The 23,115-nt window shown below is 49.2% G+C and overlaps 1 protein-coding gene across 6 annotated transcripts; it reads right to left on the bottom strand.

Annotated features, from left to right (window-relative positions):
- Positions 1-739: 739 nt before the first annotated feature.
- On the bottom strand, positions 740-22,595 carry LOC118089800 (ras-related protein Rab-19). Of its 6 annotated transcripts, none has more exons than XM_060277537.1 (5): positions 19,275-19,376; positions 13,467-13,758; positions 11,904-12,066; positions 9,944-10,063; positions 742-3,804 (listed from the first exon to the last, which is right to left on the bottom strand). In XM_060277537.1, exons 2-5 carry the CDS (start codon positions 13,656-13,658, stop codon positions 3,680-3,682), a joined length of 600 nt encoding a protein of 199 aa, XP_060133520.1. In that variant the 5' UTR covers positions 13,659-13,758; positions 19,275-19,376; the 3' UTR covers positions 742-3,679. The 6 variants fall into 6 exon arrangements, 5 of the variants coding, with proteins under 5 accessions (XP_060133521.1, XP_060133520.1, XP_034980613.2 ...); XM_035124722.2 differs by lacking the exon at positions 19,275-19,376 and adding an exon at positions 17,697-18,383; XM_035124721.2 differs by lacking the exon at positions 19,275-19,376 and adding an exon at positions 17,717-18,383.
- Between the last annotated feature and the right edge of the window lie 520 nt (positions 22,596-23,115).

The raw sequence follows: 23,115 nt of genomic DNA, 5'->3' as shown, positions 1-23,115 counted from the left end.
AAGCGCCTGAGTGCCGTTGGACTCGCTTTCCCAGAAGCGTCCGCCGATTTGAGTTGTAGTCCTCCGGCTGTTTGGGGCGACGACTCTTCGGCCCACCTCGCGCAGCAGGGGCTGATGGGAGTTGTAGTCCGAAAGCGTGATACTGTAACAGCTGAGTTAGGCCCACCTGCTCTGGGAGAGCCAGGCTGGGCTTCTCAGGGGAGGGAGGCAACTCTGGATCCAGCAATTTGAGGAATGAGAGCTGGGGACATTTTGCTCCTAAGCTATTCTGCAAGCGAGCTGGCCTGCAGAGAAGCATAGAATAGACCCACCAACTTGTAGGGACCCCAGGGTCATCTAGTCCAACCCCCGGCAATGCAGGAAAATGCTAAAGCATCTGTGGCAGATGGCTGCCCAACCTCTGCTTAAAAACCTCCAAGGAAGGAGAGGCCACCACCTTTTTGACGAAAAGCTCTTACTGTCAAATCTCCCTTCCTGTAACTTGAATCTGGGAATTTGGGTCCTCCCTTCCAGAGCAGGAGAAAACAAGCATGTTCTATCCTCCGTATGACAGCTGTTCTAATAATAATAATAATAATAATAATAATAATAATAATAATAATAATAATAATAAATAATTTATTTATACCCTGCCCATCTGGCAGGGTTTCCCCAGCCACTCTGGGCGGCTTCCAACAGAAATATTAAAATACACTAATTTCTTAAAGATTAAAAGCTCCCCTAAACATTTTTCTTTTTCTAAGAAAAAATACTGCTCCTTTTCCCTTACGGGGTATCTAAGAACCCATACAGAGCCCTTAAATAGGTTCTCTATTGGTAGGAGAAAATAACAGAGGCCAACCAGAGAATACTGAGAAGCAAAATGGCTAGGAAGCCTGATCTTTATTAAACAGTTGCAACAGGGTGCTCACAACCACACACAGGAGGCAGGAGGGACCCAGAACAATGGTGTGCAAGCCCTTATATAGACTTTTTGAAATTGCATCCCCTGTAGATCAAGACCACCCCCCAAAACATCATACATACATCACTGAAGGGGTGGTCTATAGCAGAAAACGTGTCTGCCAGGATACCTACTAATGGTCACTGAATGCTTTTACCTGGGCATCCTGGCCATTCCTGAATCTCTTACATATATTGATAGTTTGCTCAGATTAACAGATACTTGCCAGACTGTATTCGATGTAAGCTCCTACAGTCCAAAGACAATTGGAAAGCTTTTCCCATTTCCTTCCTCCTTGCAAGGAAATATTTGAGGTCAATTTGGGAGAGTCAAAATGCCTTCAGGGTTGCTCTCCTGTACAGTTTCAGACGCTATACTTATGCATGTGTGTTTGCCTTGTACGTACATTTATGAACATATGATTTATATATGAGACCTTAGAATTCCTATAACAACAGCCCTTCAGATATTTGAAGGCGCCTAGCTAGCGTATGTCCTCTCAGTCTCCTTTTTCCCAGGCCAAACATACCCAACTCTCTAAAACGTTCCACATAAGGCATGAAGAAGTGCCTCCTTTGACCTGCCCTGGATTTTCCAACCTTCAGCTTCACAAATTAAATCAGGCAACCATTTGCCATCACCGAGGTGTGTGCGCTCTCTTTTCTGAATTTCCAGCTGTCAGTCCTTTGTATTGCCTCCTTTTACTTTTATCTGTGCACCTGAAAAGGGGGAGGAATTCATATTCGCCTTCTTTGGTTTCTGTAGTAGGCTGCAAACGAGAATGCAACAAAAATGGAAGCCCCCCCCCCAAAGCAACTGGAAGTCTGAGCAAAAAAGCAGCAGGGTGGTAAAGAAAAGGAACATTTATTTGTCGTGCAGTTTTTGGACCTGGGGTTGCCAGACCTCCTAAAATTTGCCTGGCCTCCTACGAAGCGAAGGGGTGGGCTTGAATCACCAGGTGGGCAGGAGCACCTTTATTTTTATTTATTTATATTAAGAAGACTATGAGTGCAGATTGCAAGCCGCAGCCTGGCAGGATAGTTATCACATAAACTCTCTGGGGTCTGCCCCCTTCCCCTCTCCCAATTAACCTCCATCTCTAGGGCTCAGTGGTAGGAGAGGAGAACCCTCATCTGTTCCTTGTTCAGGGAAATTCGAAGAAATGAATATTTATATGTGCTACCTGTTCTTTTCTTAGGCTTGACTTTGCTCCTATTTGCAGTACAAACAAGAAATAGGCGCTGTATTGAGTATTCTGTAGAAATCATTGCAGGCAGAAGTCAGAGGGAGCTCTTGCCTCAGAGCTGACATCTCCAAGCCTAGAGAAGCTCCAGCTGTTGGCTTCTACCTGGCATCATGCAGCCATGAAGGCACAGAGCCCTTGTCTTTTAAGAAGTAGCAAATCAAAGACAATTGGGGGCCTTCCAGCATAATTTAAAGCATTTTTACTTGGATTTTCAGTGAGACTGCCGAGTCATGCTCTGGCCGCAAAAGGGGAAAATGTCTATCTTAATGCCATACTATTGCAAAGTACCTCCTTCCTCAGACAGCCATAAACTCCTCCTTTCCTGCATACCTCAAGTGGAGCACAAAGTCATTGCTTAAGCATTCTGCTGTGTCCAACATGCTAGAAATGCAGGTTTATAGGGTGGGATTCTCCAAAGGGTGGAATTCAGTGTCACGCTGTGATATAAACATTCTGCCTCCACAAGCATTTCAGCTCACCAGGCAGAGCCATCCCCCCCCTTCCCTGTTTGTGCTGTTCCAGGGCTTATACTGACTTCCCCCAGTCAATTTTGAGGGGGATGTCCGATTGCACAAACTGAAGTCTGCACAACATTGCATGCATTGATGATGCTAGCTTAAATTTGATAGCAACAACCCTCAGCAGAATTTGTATCAGCCCCTTTCATAGGAAGAAGGGGCATCTCAGAAGCGACCTGGCTCTCAAGTGATGGGAAGACATCACGGACAAAACCTGCTATTTATTATTCTTGTTAGGGAATAGTTGGAGGCTGCCATGCTTCTGAATCCCAGTTGCTAGAAACCACAAGAGGGGAGAGGGTAGTAGTAGTAGTAGTAGCAGTAATAATAATAATAATAAAATTTATTTTTACCCTTGTTCTCAGGTGCCGCTTGCTGGCTTCCCAAAATGAGCATCTGGTTGGCCACTGTGAGAACAGAATACTGGACAAGCTGGTCCCCATTTGGCCTGATCTTGCAGACTCTTCTTAAGGAGAGAAAGTGTGGAATAGGAGGAGGAGAGCAAGTATGATGTACTGTACTACCTTGTTTGGAACACCGGCAGGACGTGGGGAAAGGCCAAGGATCGCACCCTCACACATGCAACCCCCCCCCCAGATTCCATAGTAGCTCAGAAGCCACAGTTCCCAGAAGTTGGTTGTGTGTCCACAGTGGGGTCAGTTCATCAGCTGGGCAACCTGCAGGAAATGGCCCACAGGTCTCCAAAGAGAAGCATTGCTGGAGGTGAAGCGAGGGAGTCTCATTGGCCCACCAAGATGATGTCCAGCCAAGGGTACCAGCCCCACAGCACAATATGTTGCAGGCTGCAGAGACCCTTCAGGTCAGACTTAGGCGGCTGCTATAGCCCAGCCGTCTCCAAGGAAGGGGCAAATGTCCCGGTCCGATATGCGGCAGACACACAGAGAAAGGCTACCTGGGACCAATGGCCTGGTGCATGAGGCTTCTGAAGCATCCTCTAAACTTTCCCACCGCTCAGCATCCACATCGGCCGTAGTAGCCTGCATCTTGCAGCGGGAGGTGGAGGCTGCTGTGCTGGAATTCGTTCCTGAGGAACAGCCTCTCCAGCATCTCCTGCAGGCTCCGATCCACATTCTCACCTGGAAGAGAGGAGGAGAGAAGGAAGCCTGGGCCAGGTTGGAGGAGGAGGAGGAGGAGGGAGAGCGAGAGAGGAACAAGGCCAGGCAGTGGGCAGGCAAGTCTCCTGTTTGCACGTATTCTGATTGTTACAGGTACATCCCAAAGGAGCCCAGGCCCATGGCAGGCGCACAGGTGCCAAAACATTGGAGAGCCAGTATATTGTAGTGGGTAGAGTGCCAGACGATGACCTGGGTTCAAATCTCTACTCAGACATGAAGGAAGGTCACGGGGTCTGGGCCGGTCTCTGCTTTCTCCCGGCTTAACCCACCTCACAGGGTTGTTGTTGTAGGGATTAAATAAGGAGGGGGAAGAACCATGGGCACAACCTTGAGTTCTTTGGAGAGAGAAAAAGGTGGGGTGGGAATGCGACAAATAAATAAGCCGGTATCCTCTGAAAAGGCACTGTAATTGGCCCAGTGAAACTGCCACTTTCCAAGCCATGCTTGGCCTTTGTGCCTTTGCTCTGCTGCATACCACTGTCAATCTAAAGTTGCAATCCTAGGAACGCTTAGTGGGGTGCAAGACCCCCCCCCCCCATTGGACTTTTCTCAGAGTAAATATCAGGCAGCGTCCTGTCTCCATAGCTGTGTGTCCTGGGCCAAACCTCTTTTATCCTCTCCACAACTAAAAATCTGAGCTGCTTCATCTTAGCACAGCACTCACGGAGCAGGAAGCACCACAGAAGACCTTGAGGGGCAAATGAGGAAGAGGAATTTGGGCGCATTAGTTAAATTGGTCAGGAAAGCTCTTGCAAGAGGGCAATGACATCTGTCATCATCGCTAGGCAGACCTGCTCCCATCAAGATGATTAGAATTTGGACCCTGGCGACCTGAAATATCGTATCGCCCTATACAAACCTGCCTGGGTACCAAAATCTTTGGGTGGGCACCTTCTCTTGGCATGGATGGTGGTGACACAAGAAAGAGCCTTTTCTGTGGCTGTTCCTAAATTGTCAATTGTGAATTCCCAAATTGGCCGAGGGAGCCGTCGCTTGTCCACAGACAGCTTTCTGGGTCATGTGGCCAGCAGGACTAAACCGCTTCTGGCGCAACAGGACACCGTGACAGAAACCAGAGCACACGGAAATGCCGTTTACCTTCCGGCCACGACGGTACCTATTTATCTACTTGCACTGGTGTGCTTTCGAACTGCTAGGTTGGCAGGAGCAGGGACTGAGCAACGGGAGCTCACCCCGTCGCGGGGATTCGAACCGCCGACCTTCTGATCGGCAAGCCCAAGAGGCTCAGTGGTTTAGACCACAGTGCCACCTGCGTCCCTTATTCTTCCACAACCTTCATGTTCAGACAGGCCTTTGGAAACAAAGGTGCAGATGACCACTGGTCTGCCATCAGGGCAAATTGGATTTTAGTTGCTGGTTCTGAAGTTGTTCTGGTGTGCTTTCAACATTTACCTAGTTTGTTTTCATTGCTTTTAAAATTTCATATTCCAACTATTTTTAAACGTTGGAAGCTGCCTGGAATCCTGACTTGACAGAAAAGCGGGCTATGAATATACAATGGTACCTCGCAAGACGAATGCCCTGCAAGACAATTTTTTCGCAAGACGGATGCGTCTTGCGATCTGATGGTGACTCGCAAGACGAATTCGTTTTGCGAAAAATTCCTCTTGCAAATCGCAGTTTCCCATAGGAATGCATTGGAATTTAATTAATGCGTTCCTATGGGCAAAAAAAGAAATTTCAATGCATTCCTATGGGAAACCGCGATTCGCAAGACAAATTGACTCGCGGAACGAATTAAATTCGTCTTGCGAGGCACCACTGTAATCTGTGATATTTTAATGTATTTTAATGTGTGTTGGAGGTTATTATTATTATTATTATTATTATTATTATTATTATTATGAATACTAACATTACTAATCAGAAGGCGGGGTCCTGCAATGCTTAACACTTTCCAGGGGATTCAAAAGGCACCGAGGCTGTGGATGAAGGTGAGGTGGGAGGGAGGCTTTTTGATGGGCTGGGTGGTGCCACAATAATAGCAGCACTGCTGGCCCCTCCCAATGCCCTGTGCCAGGAAAGCTGACTACTGTATTACTTAATATTAGCAAGGCGCCCTCCTCTGCTGGTGCTTGCTGGTCCAGAAATAGAACCCGCTGCTGCGCACCCATTCATTATCTCAACCCCCTGAGATATGCACATTCCTCCAGAGGTCTGGCTGGCACGCTTGCAAACCATCACCCCACCCCAACCTTCCTCCGCCTGTCAGATTGGCTTGAAGGCCCTTCGTGACCTTGCTTGGCGGCCGGGCGGATAATTTGCACCTACCCAACCTGCTGCAAACCCCACGGCTTCACGCAAGACTGGTGCAAGCTAATAAATACTATTTAAAGCAAGGTTGAGCAACCGGCAGGCTTCTGCCTAATTGCATGCTGGGGCCGGGGGAATGGAGCCCAGAGGAGAAGAGGCCACAGTGTGATGCCGCAGCAAAATAAGCTAATGCTGCTTTAGGCTGCGTCAGCAGAAATCTGGTGCCCAGATCAAGGTAAGTGATACCGTAGTTCCGCTCTGTTCTGCCTTGGTCGGACCACACCTGGAGTCCTGTGTTCAGTTCTGGGCACCACAATTTACGAAGGATGTTGACAAGCTGGAAGGTGTGCAGAGGAGGGCGAATGAGATGATCAAGGTCAGGCCTAGGCAAACTCGGCCCTCCAGATGTTTTGGGACTACAATTCCCATCATCCCTGACCACTGGTCCTGTTAGCTAGGGATCATGGGAGTTGTAGTCCCAAAACATCTGGAGGGCCGAGTTTGCCTATGCCTGATCAAGGTTCTGGAAACTAAGCCTGATGGGGAATGGTTGAAGGAACTGGGTATGTTTAGCCTTGAAAAGAGGAGACTGAGAGGAGATATGATACCCATCTCCAAATTTGTCACATAGAAGATGGAGCAAGCTTGAAACATTCAAAACAATGACTTCAAGCTACAAGAAAGGGGGTTCCAATTAAACACCAGGAAGAGCTTTCTGACAACAAGAGCTGCCTGACAGTGGAACAGACTCCCTCAAAAGGTGTGGACTTTCCTTCCTTGGAGGTATTTAAGCAGAGGTTGGATGCCCATCTGTCAAGGATTATTTAGCTCTGATTCTTGCATTGTATGGGGTTGGACTAGATGACCATTGGGGGTCCTTTCCAGCTCTAGAATTCTATGCTTCTATGATTAAACTGTTAATTTGGGCCCTGCTAACCTCGCCCACTTTGGCAAAGAGAAGATCAGACAACAATGGACTCTGTGTCATTTTGTGCCAGCTGCTTGGAAAAATTATGCTGACTCTCGGTGACGATTTTAGGAGGCTGACTTGGCATCTTTGAAAATGCCTGCCCATCAGCAGAATAAGAAGCTAAAGAACCTGGAGAAGGAAGGAAGGAAGGAAGGAAGGAAGGAAGGAAGGAAGGAAGGAAGGAAGGAAGGAAGGAAGGAAGGAAGGGGAGCCTCAGCGGATGTGGAAACAGAAAGCTGCTGTAAATGGAAAGCGCTGGGAGGCGTCAAAGGGATCCAAGGAAAGAAGTGCTGGCAAAGCAGCCAGACAATTGCCAGAGGCAAAAGTGAACAGAGCTGCAAAAGTAAATTTCACCACGGTAATTGCTTTTTTATAATAATAATAATTATTATTATTATTTATAATAATTTATTATTTATACCCCGCCCATCTGGCTGTGCCTCCCCAGCCACTCTGGGCGGCTTCCAACAGAAAAATAAAACACAGTAATCTATTAAACATTAAAAACCTCCCTGAACAGGGCTGCCTTCAGATGTCTTCTAAATGTCAGATAGTTGTTTTTCTCTTTGACATCTGGTGGGAGGGAGTTCCACAGGGCGAGTGCCACTACCAAGAAGGCCCTCTGCCTGGTTCCCTGCAACTTTGCTTCTCGCAACTAGGGAACCGCCAGAAGGCCCTCGGTGCTGGACCTCAGTGTCCGGGCAGAATGGTGGGGGTGGAGACGCTCCTTCAGGTATACTGGACCGAGGCCATTTAGGGCTTTAAAGGTCAGCACCAACACTTTGAATTGTGCTCGGAAACGTACTGGGAGCCAATGCAGGTCTTTCAAGACCGGTGTTATGTGGTCTCGGTGGCTGCTCCCAGTCACCAGTCTAGCTGCCGCATTCTGGATTAATTGTAGTTTCCAGGTCACCTTCAAAGGCAAAGGTAGCCCCACGTAGAGCGCATTGCAGTAGTCCAAGCCAGAGATAACTAGAGCATCCACCCTCTGGCGAGACAGTCCGCGGGCAGGTAGGGTCTCAGCCTGCGTACCAGATGGAGCTGGTAGACAGCTGCCTTGGACACAGAATTGACCTGCGCCTCCATGGACAGCTGTGAGTCCAGAATGACTCCCAGGCTGCGCACCTGGTCCTTCAGGGACACAGTGACCCCATTCAGGACCAGGGAGTCCTCCACACCTGCCCACCCCATCCCCCCAAAACAGTACTTCTGTCTTGTCTAGATTCAACCTCAATCTGTTAGCCGCCATCCATCCTCCAACCGCCTCCAGGCACTCACACAGGACCTTCACCGCCTTCGCTGGTTCTGATTTGAAAGAGAGGTAGAGCTGGGTATCATCCGCATACTGATGAACACCCAGCCCAACCCCCCTGATGATCTCTCCCAGCGGCTGCATATAGATGTTAAAAAGCATGGGGGAGAGGACAGAACCCTGAGGCACCCCACAAGTGAGAGCCCAGGGGTCTGAACACTCATCCCCCCCCCACCACTTTCTGAACACGGCCCAGGAGGAAGGAGCGGAACCACTTTGGACTTCCAGGACTCTCTAGCTGGCTTCTGAGACTCTAGGTCATATCCCCATCTATAAGAAGAGCCTGCTGGATCAGGCCCATCCAGTCCAGCATAGTATCCTCACAGTGGCCAGCCAGATCCCAAAGGCAGGATCCGAGCACAAGAGCAACTCTCCCCTCCTGTGGCCTCCAGCAACTGGTCTTCAGAAGCATGGCTGCCTCCAAGTGTGGAGGCCAAGCGGAGCCATGCTGGCTAGCAGCAGTGCCAACCTGGCCTCGCGCCCGTGGGTGCCCAGGGCTGTGGGTGCTGTGCAGTGTGCATGGCCCTGGCACACTGGTGCCTGGTCCCTTCATGAGGAATTTTGTGGGTGCTCGGGCACCCGGGGAGTTGGCACCTATGCTGGCTAGTAGCCATTAGTACCCCTCTTAGAATCATAGAATCATAGAGTTGGAAGAGACCACAAGGGTCATCCAGTCCAACCCCCTGCCGAGCAGGAAACACCATCAAAGCATTCTTGACATATGCTTTTCAAGTCCCCCCCCCTCTCACTCTTGCTTTAAGCAGGCTGTTTCCTGGGCAATTACTGTTCCAGCTCGTTGTCAAACTGATGCCCCCAGTTTAGAATCATAGAATCGTAGAGTTGGAAGAGACCACAAGGGCCATCCAGTCCAACCCCCTGCCAAGCAGGAAACACCATCAAAGCATTCTTGACATATGCCTGTCAAGCCTCTGCTTAAAGACCTCTAAAGAAGGAGACTCCACCACACTCCTTGGTAGCAAATTCCACTGACGAACAGCTCTTACTGTCAGGAAGTTCTTCCTAATGTTTAGGTGGAATCTTCTTTCTTGTAGTTTGAATCCATTGCTCCGTGTCCGCTTCTCTGGAGCAGCAGAAAACAATCTTTCTCCCTCCTCCATATGACATCCTTTCATATATTTGAACATGGCTATCATATCACCCCTTAACCTTCTCTTCTCCTCCTCAATTAATTCGTCTAACCTTCTTTGGGTGGGCGGGCATCACTGCCTCCTCCTGTGGGAGGGAGTTCCACAGTTTAACTCTGCACCACGTGAAGAAATAATATCTTTTACCTGTCCTGAATCACCCAGCATTCGGCTCCCTGGCCTCAACCGCTGTTCCCAAGCCTGTGACCCCTGCAATGTTGTCCCGAAAGGAATGCGGCCCTTGAAAGTCCGCCGTTGCCGGCCCCTCCCCCCGTTTCAAGCCCCTTCCTCCTTCTTCTGTGCTTGGTGGGTCAGTGGAATTTACGCCAACCTCACCTGCATCACCCTCTCTCTCAGCTCTGCCAGAAAGACGAGGTAACCCCCCCCCCCCCGTGTTACCTGTCTTGGCCGACACTTTGAACCTGCCGGACGCGCCGTGCTCCACAGCAAACCTCTCGGCCTTCTCTTCGGGGACGCAGCTCTCCAGGTCACTCTTGTTGCCCAGGAGGAAGAGATTGGCTTGGCGGGGGCAAGGGTGTCAGGGGGGAGAAAGAACAGGAGGATCTGAGAACAGGTGCTGGGGCTAAAGGCTCTGAGCCCCTGGCAGGGCAGGAGGTGGCCAGTTAATGTACGGTAGGAAGGATATTTGCAGCTCCAACATTTGTTCACCATTTTGTTTGGACCAGCAGCGTTTTCAGCTTCTGAGACTGCTGAGACACTACTGGTTAAATTCATTAAAACAAGAAACCACCACCCACAACTACTTTTTATAAATATTTGTTATCAATAAATCAATTTGATAGGCAGGTGTTAAGAAATGAATGGAAAAAGAATTTGTGGTTGCTGTGTTGCCTAGACAATTGGAGAGTGTTTTCACTTCTGTAGCAAAGGTAAATGGACCTTAAATTATGACTTATACAATGGAAAATAATGTTTTGAATTTATTGACCTCCACTATGTTTGTATAGAAAAGGACTGCCTAAGACTGCATTTTGTGGGAGATGTAATAAGGATAATGCTCATTTAAAACTCATGCTTTTACAATGTCTTATACTTATTAAGATTTGGGAGAAAGTAGTGGATTATATGACTAAAATTTTCAGAGATTACTGTTCTTTTCAACTGCATACCTACTATACGGAATTTGACAACTGGAGAACATAGAATCATAGAGTTGGAAGAGACCACAAGGGGCATCCAGTCCAACCCCCTGCCGAGCAGGAAACACCATCAAAGCATTCTTGACATATGGCTGTCAAGCCTCTGCTTAAAGACCTCCAAAGAAGGAGACTCCACCACACTCCTTGGTAGCAAATTCTACTGCCGAACAGCTCTTACTGTCAGGAAGTTCTTCCTAATGTTTAGGTGGAATCTTCTTTCTTGTAGTTTGAATCCATTGCTTTCTTGTAGTTTGGATCCATTACATAAATTGATTCTCTATACCCTAACTATGGTCAAAAGACTGATAATGCCGTACTGGAAAGAGAAATGTAAGGCTCCATTCATTCGATGGGTTGAAGGTACCCGACGACACTTGCCACCTAGGAGCAATATGCTTATTGATGTAGACTATGCATGGACAAGGATAATGAAATTTGGAACACAGTAGGTTTAAAAAGGGAGAGTTAAATAAGTGTATCAGAAATAACGATATATCCATTTGGATAATATGAGATAGGTATATATGGGATTGTAATTGTTAACTGTTATAGTGATATACTATACCCCGAAAAATAGATTATTTTTCTTTCTCTAGCTCTTATGATTTAGGACAGGCATAGGCAAACTCAGCCCTCCAGATGTCTTGGGACCACAACTCCCATGATCCCTAGCTAACAGGACTAGTGGTCAGGGATGATGGGAATTGTAGTCTCAAAACATCTGGAGACTACAAAACATCTCAAAACGCCTATGCCTGATTTAGGACAATGCTTCTCAGAGTGGCCAGTACTGCCTCCTGGTGGTCAGTGAGATTTCCTAAGCCAGGCTTCCCCAAACTTGGGCCTCCAGGTGTTTTGGGACTACAATTCCCACCATCCCTGATCAGTGGACCTGCTAGCTAGGGATGATGGACATTGTAATTCAAAAACAGCTGGCGATGACAGGGTACGGCAGGGAGGTGGGAATGACTACCACGGTACGACTGGATCAAGTTCATTCGTTTTACTGAATTCATCAACTAAAATACTTTTAATTGAATAAATGTGCCATGCATTGCGTCCAGCCCTGCAACCCTATGATTCTGCCTCTGTGTGTCAGGCTGCTGATCAAGGCGCAGGCACAGAGGTGGAGGGGCGGGAAGTGGCAACCGACCCCTCGTACCCCAGGACTCTTCCTTCCCCCCTGCCTTCTCACTTACCATCTGCACAGTACTGCCTGGCCAGGTACAGCCAGTGCAAGAGGCTGTCGAAGGAGAGGAGGTGCTGCAGGCTATACACGAGGAGCACAGCATCCGCGTCCCGGTAGTAGCTCCTGCTCAGGGACAGGAAGCGCTCCTCCCCAGCCGTGTCCCACAGGGAAATCTGCGCAGGTCAAAAGAGCAGGCGGTGTTAGAGCTCCCAACAGGGGAACTCCCTGCTGCAGGAAATGTCTCAGGCAATCTTATGAGAGACCGACTGGAATCTAGAGGGGGGTTGATCTGGGTTTTTCTGATGGCCTAGTCAGGTATGACACGACCCTCTGTCGTTTTTCTTTCCTGCTTCATTTCCTGCAGACCCTGTCAAGATCTGGGCAATGGCTGCCTGAGAAAAGGGAGTCTCTGGCAGGCAGCTCAAGGGTTGTGGAATTCCCCACATGGCGTGCCTGGCACCTTCCTTATGCAGCTTTCAGCAAATGCTGAAGACACACCTCTCTGCCCTGATCTTTGGCACCTGAGGTGTGTGTTTTCAGGACCCACCCAATTCCTGTGACAGCAATTTGCTTTCACTGTTTCTGATTCTGAATTTCAAATTGTTGTAACCTGCCCTGGGGCGTGCCGGTGAAGTGTGGGGAACAGAATCATAGAACTGTAGAGTTCGAAGGATCCCATAGGGTTAACTAGTCCAACACTCTGCAATGCAGGAATAGGAGGGGGGGGAGGAGGAGGAGGAGAAAACCTTCACCTCTCAGTGCTAGGATTTATTCAGGACTCCCAATGCAGGAAGTTCAAAAGGAGGTTGGGTGCCATAAATATGGAAAATTGCAGTCAAACATGCAAGAGTACTAGTTGGTACATGAAGGGGTTAAGACAATAGAACTGCGTTCCTAGATTCAGTTAGGTCATGCCCCTCTTCTCCAATGAGTGAAGAAGTTAAGCCTTCTCTTCCTGTGCCTCACTTTTTCTCCGCACCATGTAACCCACCATGGGGGATGCGTCTGAGCAAGCTCCAAAGCTTAGAACATGTGTTTGGAACTATATTCTGTATTTTCTATCCTAGAGTATTCTGCCTACGTTCTCCTTGCTGCTACTTGGAATACTGCGTGAATCGGACCTTTGGAATGTTTTGTAAGTAAAGCATTTTAAAGTTACTTAACAGTGTGTGGTCTGTTCATTGCAAGAAAGGTGGAAAGAGGGGGGTGCTTTGCAAGTGGGCTAAACAGGATATGCAAAAAGGTTTAATTCATAGAATCATTGAATTATCAAGCTGGAAGGGTCCCCAACTTTGTGAGTTTAAACTCTGCTGCTGGGGGGGCTCCCTCCCACTGGAGAGTTTGTTAAGCCCCAAATTTTGAATCTAGGCACCCAGCTGGTTCTTTTAATATTCACCCCCCACACACAAGACCCTATATCCCCCTCTCCCATGACAGAAACAGCCCCACGCCTCCTCCTTTCTGAGGAGGGAGGGGGAATGCAGAGCAGCAGGCAGGAGAAGCAAGGTAAAGATCGCAGCTTCCACAGCAAGGGATGTGGCCCCCAGGAAATTGAGCCCCTGCGGGCCCTTACCTGGACCTGGCAGTTCCTGCTGTTGAGCTTCAGGGGCAGGGTTTTCTCGCACGTGTAGCTGTGCTGGCCAGGCGGGTGGTCCCCCTCCAGGAAACGCCCCAGCTTGATCCGATGGAAGAGCGTGGTCTTCCCCACCCCAAAGTCCCCCAGGAGGATCATCTTGAACCTGGGGCTCCTCGTGCCTGCTGCCATGGCTAGGCTTCCTCACTAGCAGCGGGTGGCACGCTCTTGGCGGGCAGAGATGCTCCTTGGCCAAGCGAGAGGAGGAGATCTTCAAGCTGCCACGGCTCAGCTGTGGGGAGGAGGAGGAAGAAGAAGGGGAGGAGGAGGAAATGTGACCGGGTTTGTCCAAGGAGGAAAATAACTGTTTGCTCTCTCCCTCTCTTGTTTGGAGGAGGAGGAATCCATTACACTTCCCCTTTGCTGAAAGAGGCAAAGCCCAGATCCAGACACAAGCTAGTTAGAAGAGCTCGTTCCAAGTTGGATCACTTTAATTTCCACATTTCTTAAAATGTGGCAACTCCTATCTGGCATGAAGGTGCCTGCTACAGTCACAGTTGCTCCGGGCAGCGCAACCCAACCAAAATCTTAAAATGAAAACTAGCCACACTGCTAAGGAAACAAACACCACCCTGATTTACCTCTTAAAACAGGATATTAATTTCATGTACGTCATCCTCACCTAGATCGCTTATTTGAACGGCACAATCTCCAACATGTGCGGTTGTATCGAATTCTGGCAATGCATGTCTCTGGGTAGCACAGAACTCTTCATCAGGTAGGCAGGTGATTAACTGATGGGATTCTGTGTTACTTAAAAGCCTGCAGGTCTTACCAGCGTACAGCAATGGATGGGGTTGCTACCTATGCAAGACAATGTTACTAAGCGTATTGTCATCTTTAAAAATCACCTACCGCTGCGTTGGAACGCATTAATATATTGAAAACATTATGTGGAAACGGGACAGTTGAGGTGCAAAAGAAAATTAAATACACCAGAAGGAATATGACTTTCGGCTCTTCTGTGTTCGGTTGGTTGTAGAAATTGGGTTTTGATTTCAAGGCTTTCTTGCACAAGAGGGCCAAAAGTTCACAAGGCAGTCAAAGTATAAGATGCTTTGCACAGGAGATTCATCTGTCAATTAATGGGGGGAAAAGGCTCTCATCTCTTATCCTCCCAGTTGCCTAAAAGTTTGGGAGGCAATTGGAAATATTCTAGCATATTGTATGCAACTCAAATCAGAATACAGGGTAATGGGGTCAGAAAATCCCTGAAGATCTGCAAGGGGGGAGAAGAGGCTGAGCCACCTTAAGAGGACTAGAATGTCGGAAAGCTTTAAAGGGCACAATTGGTCCATGCAATGGGAAGTACCTGAAGAATCATGGAATTGTAGAGTTGGAATATGAACCAAAGGGTCATTTAGTCCAGCCCCCTACAATGCGGCCCCACAAAGGGGGCGCAGAAACTGAACTGAAGGATGCCTACTTATATGCATTGGACTGCTTCATTCAGTGTTGGCGCTGACCTTGAAAGCCCTAAACGGTTTCGGCTCAGTATCCCTGCAGGAGCGTCTCCACCCCCATCGTTCAGCCTGGACACAGGTCCAGCGCCCAGGGCCTTCTGGGGATCCCTTCACTGCAAAAAGTGGGGAGACAGAGGTCCCAAGTGGCTGTTTGTAGGGAACCAGGCAGAGGGCCTTGTTGGTAGTGGCGCCCGCCCAGTGGAACGCCCTCCCATTAGATGTCAAGGAAATAAACAACGATCTGACTTTTAGAAGACATCTGAAGGCAGCCTGTTTAAGGAAGTTTTTAGTGTTTGATGTTTTATTGCATGTTTAATGCTTTGTTGGGAGCCGCCCAGAATGGCTGGGGAAACCCAGCCAGATAGGCAGGGTATAAATAATGATATTATTATTATTATTATTATTATTATTATTATTATTATTATTATCATCAGCGCAGGATTACTTCTCTGCAGGTTTCTTTAAGAAACTTAAAGCCACAACAGGTGAAAATGTGAAGATTAAAAACCACTGGCTGGGAAATGGAAAAATAAACAACTCAAAGGCTTCCGCCAGCACAAACTTTGCATGGCATTCAGTGCAGATTTCTTTAGCAAACATTGAAGGGCATTCAACAGAAAGGCACAGCGGGCAAAAACGTGTGCAGAAAAAGATCTGGTTGGTAAATGACACACGTAACCTTTTTTTAAGTGAAACTCCATTTTTGGCTACCTTTTCCATGGGTGGCCAGCTAGGTGCCTCTTCCAGGAAGCCTGCAAGCAGGATCTGAGCACAAGAGCAATTTCCCCTTTGGAGGTTTGCAGCAGCTGGTTTCTCCTCCATGAATATCAATATACAGTAGTTAGAATAATAGAATCGTAGAGTTGGAAGAGACCACAAGGGCCATCCAGTCCAACCCCCTGCCAAGCAGGAAACACCATCAAAGCATTCTTGACATATGCCTGTCAAGCCTCTGCTTAAAGACCTCCAAAGAAGGAGACTCCACCACACTCCTTGGCAGCAAATTCCACTGTCGAACAGCTCTTACTGTCAGGAAGTTCTTCCTAATGTTTAGGTGGAATCTTCTTTCTTGTAGCTTGAGTCCATTGCTCCTTGTCCACTTCTCTGGAGCAGCAGAAAACAACCTTTCTCCCTCCTCTATATGGCATCCTTTCATATATTTGAACATGGCTATCATATCACCCCTTAACCTTCTCTTCTCAAGGCTAAACATACCCAGCTCCCTAAGCTGTTCCTCATAAGGCATCGTTTCCAGGCCTTTGACCATTTTGGTTGCCTTCCTCTGGACACGTTCCAGCTTGTCGGTATCCTTCTTGAACTGTGGTGCCCAGAACTGGACACAGTACTCCAGGTGAGGTCTGAAGTACTGTGTCCAGTTCTGGGCACCACAGTTCAAGAAGGATACTGAATCTCCTTTCTTACAATTTGAACCCATTCGGTGAGGTCCTAGCCTCCGGAACAGCAGAAAGCAAGCTTGCTCCATCTTCTCTGTAAAGGCCCTTCAGATACTATCTTAGCACGTCTCAGTCTTATACTCTCCAAGCTAAACATACCCAGCTCCTTCAACCGCTCTTCATAAGGCTGTTTCCAGAACCTTTAGCATATTGGTTGCTCTTCTCTGGACACCTTCCAACTTGTTAATAATAATAATAATATTAAACTAATGTACCCAGGACTAGACAGAACTTCAGGTGGGATGTACACTAGACATCTGCTGATACAGCCTAGAAGGTAAAAAGTAAGGTCGCTGTGCTCTAAACCACAGAGCCTAGGGCTTGCCGATCAGTATGTTGGCAGTTCGAATCCCCACGACGGGGCGAGCTCTGTCCCAGCTCCTGCCAACCTAGCAGTTCGAAAGCACGCCAGCGCAAGTAGATAAAAAGGTACCGCTGCGGTGGGAAGGTAAACAGCGTTTTAGTGCACTCTGGTTTCTGTCACGGTGTCCCGTTGCACCAGAAGCGGTTTAGTCCTGCTGGCCACATGACTCGGAAAGCCGTCTGTGGACAAGCGACGGCTTCCTCGGCCTGAAAGTGAGATGAGCGCCACAACCCCATAATCGCCTTTGACTGGACTTAACTGTCCAGGGGTCCTTTACCTTTTTACAGCCTAGAATTGCATTAACTTTCTTTGCTGCTGCATCACACTGTTGGCTCATGTTAAGCTTGTGGTACACTCAAGACCCCTACATCCTTTTCACATGTTAAGCCAGGTGTCCCCCATCCTATATGTGTGTGTACCAAAGGTGTCATGGGCTTTGAAGACACTCAATCTCAGGATGCAAGGGAGAAACGTGCTAAGAGGAAGAGACGCTTGGCAAATCCACACCGTGATCAACTCCCGCCCGGAAACCTATGTCCCCACTGTGGAAGGACGCGTGGATCCAGAATTGGCCTCCATAGTCACTGACGGACTCATTGTTAATGGAAGACAATCTTACTCGGCTACGAGGGATCCCCAAAGAGAAGAGAAAAAGAGACATGCGTATCTAGATTATTCCTGCCTATGTGTAGAACCTTACATTTGCCCCTATTGGTATTCAGATCCTTGGTCCAAACACCAAAGAAACACACACACACACACACACCCTGGACTTGAGAGCACCCCCCTTCTGCCAGGGCGAGGGACAGCCTGGCAGAACCCCGCAAAACAGGGTCAGAAATAGGCACCCCCACCCCAACCCAGCTCCTCCACCAATTGAGACACTTGCCAGGGCAGCTGTTCATCTACCTTGTCTGTCCTCGCGCCAGCCGAGTCAGCTGCCCACTTGGCAAGAGGCTTCCTCCTCCGAGGGACCCCCGGAGAGATCCTTGCCCTGGCAGTCACATGCCAGTCACAAGGCCGATGTCCAGAGAGGGCCGCCCTTTCTGCTTCAGGAGCTGCTGAAGAGGCCTTAAGCTTCCCGGGGCGTGGAAAGAGGTTGGCCCCGACGGCCGCCTTTCTGTGACCCAGCCTAGTTTCCTGTCTCCGGCAGGAGAGGGCAAGAAGCAGGGCGAATGTTGCACACTCCACATCAGGTCTTTATTTGGCTCTTTATGTGGGGTTGTGGTTTGTTTGTTTTTTAGTTTTACAGCTTTGCCTGAAGCCACGAGAATTCTTTGCCTCTCCTCCGAGCTCAAACACGCCGTGTTTGTGAACCGTGAAATGCAGGTGCTTGAAGCACAGCCAAGGGCCCTTGACATAGCTGCCAAGTTTTCCCTTTTCTCGCGAGGAAGCCTATTCAGCATAATGGAATTTCCCTTTAAAAAAGGGATAACTTGGCAGCTATGGCCCTTGAGGTTGCCTGGAGTGGCAGAGGAAGCAGGCAGTTAGCAGCCTCATCTGGGGAGACAGAGGTCCCAAGCGGCACCCCGTCCTCCATCACTTCTGTGCTTGGAAATCTGCACTGGGAGGACATTGTCACAACCCTGCTCTAAGGAGCTCAAGGTGGCGTACATGGCTGTTCTCCTCCCCACAACAACCCTGCGAGGTAGGCTCAGCTGAGAGGCAGTGACTGGCTCAAGTTCGCTTCATGGCTGAGCGGGGATTTGAACCCTGGTTTCCCAGGTCCGAGTCCAAACACTCATTCTCTTTCCAATGAACGCAATGTTTACACCTTGACTCCCTACCAGGCAGCAAGACCCATATGAGAGATGGTTGCACACGGAGCCCCAGGGCCCTCTGATGTAAATCACAGGACAACTGGTGACTTGTCACAGTCAAGGCAGCCCCCCAAGTTTGATGGCCCACCAGGAGGAGCTGTGAAGGGAATGCCTGGCTTTTTCTGCCTGGCTGATCAGTCCCGGGCATGGCTAACAAGAGGCATGAGAGCCCTTTTAACCAGTAGCCTGTTGGTTTCAGAGCTGTGACACACCTAGCACCTTTGCAAGTTGCTGCAATGAAATCTTGAGTTAATAACTTCCACCCGTTCACATTCGGCCTGGCTTCCTGACCAGTGCACCAAGAAAAGCGCCGAGGGACCGGGCGAAGGAAACCAGCGGGCATCTTTGGTGTCAGCAGTGGGATTTCTGACATTTGCAGTGCTGGGTGGTGCCTCCCACACTGCAAGGGCGCAGCAGTCCTTGCACATCTCTGCCAGCTCAGTGTCGGGCTACTCTGGGGGCTCTGCCACTAAACCCAGCAAGCTCTGCGAAGGAAGAAGCTGGCTGGCTGAGATGGGCGGCCCCCAGGACCCCTTGCAATGCGGCAGGAGTTGCCAGCAACCTTTCCCTGAAGAGTTTCTTGGAGGCCATTTCCCAAGCCTCTCTGCAGCACCCAACAGAAGTGGCCAGCCTTTCCTCTGCCTCACCTGATCCTGCGATGGCCCCGCCGTCCGCCAGACCCCCTGGCCCGCAGTCCCCAAACCCTCAGTCCAGTTCTCGGTGCTGTGCTTGCAGAGCCCATCGCAAAGCCAGATTTGCCACCGCCATGAGGCAGCAGGCGGCGTCCCTTTTCCGGAGCACCAGCAGCCGCTGCATCTGGGTCCCTGCCAGCACCCCAGCCGTGCCCACCAAGAGGCTGCCCGCAATCCCGCAGGCGTTTCCGGTGAAGATGGAAGCGATCAGGACGCTGATGGAGACCACAGAGGTGACTGAGTGGGCCACCATGGCCTTGCCTTCCTCAGAGAAGTGGCCCGAGCTGCCGGCCAGCAGCAGCAGCAGTGCGCCCCCCAAGAGGGCGTTCGCCGTGGCACGGTCCCCGTTCAGCCAGTGGAAGCCGAAGGCTAGCAGGGGGAGCCCCACCACCGTGGAGACCCAGGTGTTGTCTGGGCTGCAGCGGGCAGCCTCCAAAACGAGCCCTGGGGGGGCAGTGAGGTGGGTGGCCATATCCAGGAGAGGCACAAGGGCCTGGAGGAGAAACCCGGCAGAGGTCCCTCGATTGATCTGCAAAGAGAGGAAGTAGGCGGCGAATGGAGCTCAGACTTTGATAGCAAATGCGCTGGGAATTATATTTAGCTGTTGCAGCTTCTTAGCTTGGTCTCTGCAAGCAAGAACCCACCCAGTGACCCTGGTTGGCAACGCAGTTTCAAGAGGAGGAGCGAGAAGCAGACCTTTGCACATCCAGGAGCGCAAAGCCCTGTTTCCACATGCAGATTTTACATTTGCCGGGTGTGCATGTGCAAATAATAATAATAATTTGGCAGGTTCCAGGTTCCCTGTCACAGAGAGCAATTATTTGTCAGCCTGAATCCAAAACCCCTCTAGCAAAGGCCCAGCACCCAAGAGGACAGGCCAGCAAGCAGAAACACCAGGTGACTCCCCAAATCAAGCTCCACCCCTTTCTTACCTGGAAGGTTTGGACAGCGGAGCCCAGGGACACGACACACAGCAGGAGGTTGGAGAGCAGACCGGTCACCTCATCAGGCCAGCCAGGTATAGAGGCCGAGGCTCTGCAAGGGAAGGCAGAGAGAGAGAGAAAGAGGATTATGTCATGCCTCCTAAGAATCATAGGGTTTAAAGGGACCCCCAGAGTCATCTAGTCCAACCCCCTGCAATGCAGGAATCTCAGCTAAAGCATCCATGGAAGATGACCATCCAATACAGTGGTCCCTTGGTTCTCAAACTTAATCTGTTCCGGAAGTCCGTTCCAAAACCAAAGCGTTCCAAAACCAAGGCACGCTTTCCCATAGAAAGTAATGCAAAACGGATTAATCCGTTCCAGACTTTTAAAAACAACCCCTAAAACAGCAAGTTACAGTATATTCCTGCGTATAAGACTACTTTTTAACCCAGGAAAATCTTCTCAAAAGTCGGGGGTCGTCTTATACGCTGGGTCATATTTCTTATATGGCGAGTATATCTCAAACTCTATATTTTAACTGGAAAAGTTGGGGGTCGTCTTATACGCCCAGTCGTCTTATATGCCGGAATATACAGTAACATGAATTTTACCATCTAACGAGACCATTGATCCATAAAATGAAAGCAATAAACAATGTACTGCAGTCACTCAATCAATCAATCAATCAGTAGCTGAACTGGGTTCCACACAGTCACAAAAACAAAAAGAGCCGCAAAAACAAAAACGCAAAATAAATAGCACAAACAGGCAGACCTCAGTGTAACACTCAAAACGGAAGTGTGGCACTCAAATCAAAAGAGTAACGCTCCAAATGGAGCATGTTTAGCTTCCGAAAAAAGTTCGCAAACCGGAACACTTCCTTCCGGGTTTGCAGTGTTTGGATTCCAAGTTGTTTGAGTACCAAGGCATTTGAGAACCAAGGTACCACTGGATCTGCTTTAAAACCTCCAAGGAAGGAGTCCCAAGGGAGTCTGGTTCCACTGTTGCTCCTTGGAAGGGAGCAAGCGGCAGCACCAGGGGGTCAGCTGCTTTGATTCTGAGACACTCACTCTGCCATGGCGACTTTTTTCCTGAGTGGGAAGGAGCGTGCAGGTTAAGGAGCCCAGGAGTCAGGATGAGACACGGCTGCTGCGCGGGCATCGAGCTACAAGACAATGAATCAGCAAGCCGGGTGTCAGAGGCGAAGCTCTTGCTCTCTGCATCTCATAACCAGGAGACAATTTCAGACAAGTCACCAAGTATCCAGCACTTCCACCAAGATTGAGGGCGGGGGGGGGGAGAGGTTCAGCCTGAACGCTGCTCACCTGGGCTCAGGTATGGGGCTGAAGACATAATGAAAAACTGATAACCTGGTTAGAAAGATGGTGGCATATTGCTAAAGCAGGAAAAAACCCGACTTTTAATGAAAAGTTGGGCAAAAGGTAAAGCAAAGGTGCTGGACTTTGTGGTCATTTGTGTGTGACATACACCTGTGGTCCCCAAACTTGGTTCCATAAACTCACCCCTAGCGCTTCCTATCCAGCCCTATAAAAAGCTTCATTCAGAATAGAAGTGTGCAGTGAGGAGGATAACAACACACAAAAACGAGAAACAGCAACAAATTATTGCACATTTATTCAAAGGCCAATTAAAACTATTTACTTTCTTTTTTTGTTTGTTTGCTTCTATGTTATGTATTTTTTGTTTCCACGTTGTAAACTGCCCCGTGATCCTCGGATGACGGGAAGCAAAGAAATTGAATGAATAAATACGACAAGACTGATTCGACACAATGGATGAACTTGACCTAGATTCTCAAAGTCCAGCAGTCCGTCTCATGTCCAGCGCTCTGCTGACCGCTACCTTGCCTCTTAGCGTGTCCCCCTCTCTGGAGAACCCCACTTTGGGAACCACTGGTGCACATGAATTTTTTTTATAAAAACCCTCTAGGGTCTGAGTTTGCGTTCTTCCTCCTCCCTCCCAGGCCCTCTTCCTTTTGTGTCACATCTCCTAAATAGCAAGTTGGACCATTTGAAAGCGGCACTGGGTCCCCTTGCCTCTTAGCACACACCCCCTCTCCAGAGAACCCCACTTTGGGAACCGCTGGTGCACATGAAATAATAATTTAAAAACCCTATAACGTCTAAGTTTGCATTTTTCCTCCTCCCTCCCGACCCCTCTTCCTTTTGTGTCGCGTCTCCTAAACGCCAAGTCCCCAGGGAGCGAAAGTCCTGCAAAAAAAGAAAAGAAAAGAAGGGAGGAAAGCCCCGAGGCCAGAGGGATGGGTTCCCCCGGCCTCCAGGTGCCCGGCCCGGCCTAGCCCAGCCCGGCCCACGCTTCCCTTCGCGAGTCTCCCTCTCCCTACCCGGCCCGTTTCTCCCCCGGGCGGCCCGTTGAGAGGAAAACGGAAGAAGGAAGAGCCATAGAGTGCGCCAGGCTAGAGAGGCAGGAAGAAACCGTAGATGCTTTCTTTTCCCCTTGGGGGAAAACAAAACCACCCTTGGGAGGTTTCGTCACTGTCGGGAGAGACTCTCGGCCTTTCTCTTTACTTGTTTTTAGAGCTACTGAGCAGTCCCTGGAGGCTAAAAAAAACCCCCGCGCTCCTTCTTGGATTGGGCCTTCCTAGTAAGGGCAAGGAAAAAGGGCAGCGGCTTCAATGGCCGCTACTGGGCAGTCTCGGTTGGGACTGAGCACGCGCAGTAGCACCCATCCCTAGAGGAAAGTGAGCGTTGTTGCGACAAGAAACGTAGGCGCCGCCGAACATCAGGAAGATGCGTTTGGCTTCCTTGGGTGTTCTAAGTGAGAGGAAAATTCCTTCAGTAGCACCTTAAAGACCAACTAAGTTTTTATTTTGGTATGAGCTTTCGTGT

Source organism: Zootoca vivipara, chromosome 8, assembly GCF_963506605.1.
Source record: "Zootoca vivipara chromosome 8, rZooViv1.1, whole genome shotgun sequence".
Taxonomy (NCBI): domain Eukaryota; kingdom Metazoa; phylum Chordata; class Lepidosauria; order Squamata; family Lacertidae; genus Zootoca; species Zootoca vivipara.
Note: the sequence above shows the minus strand (reverse complement) of the source record. Positions and strands in the feature narration are given on the sequence as shown.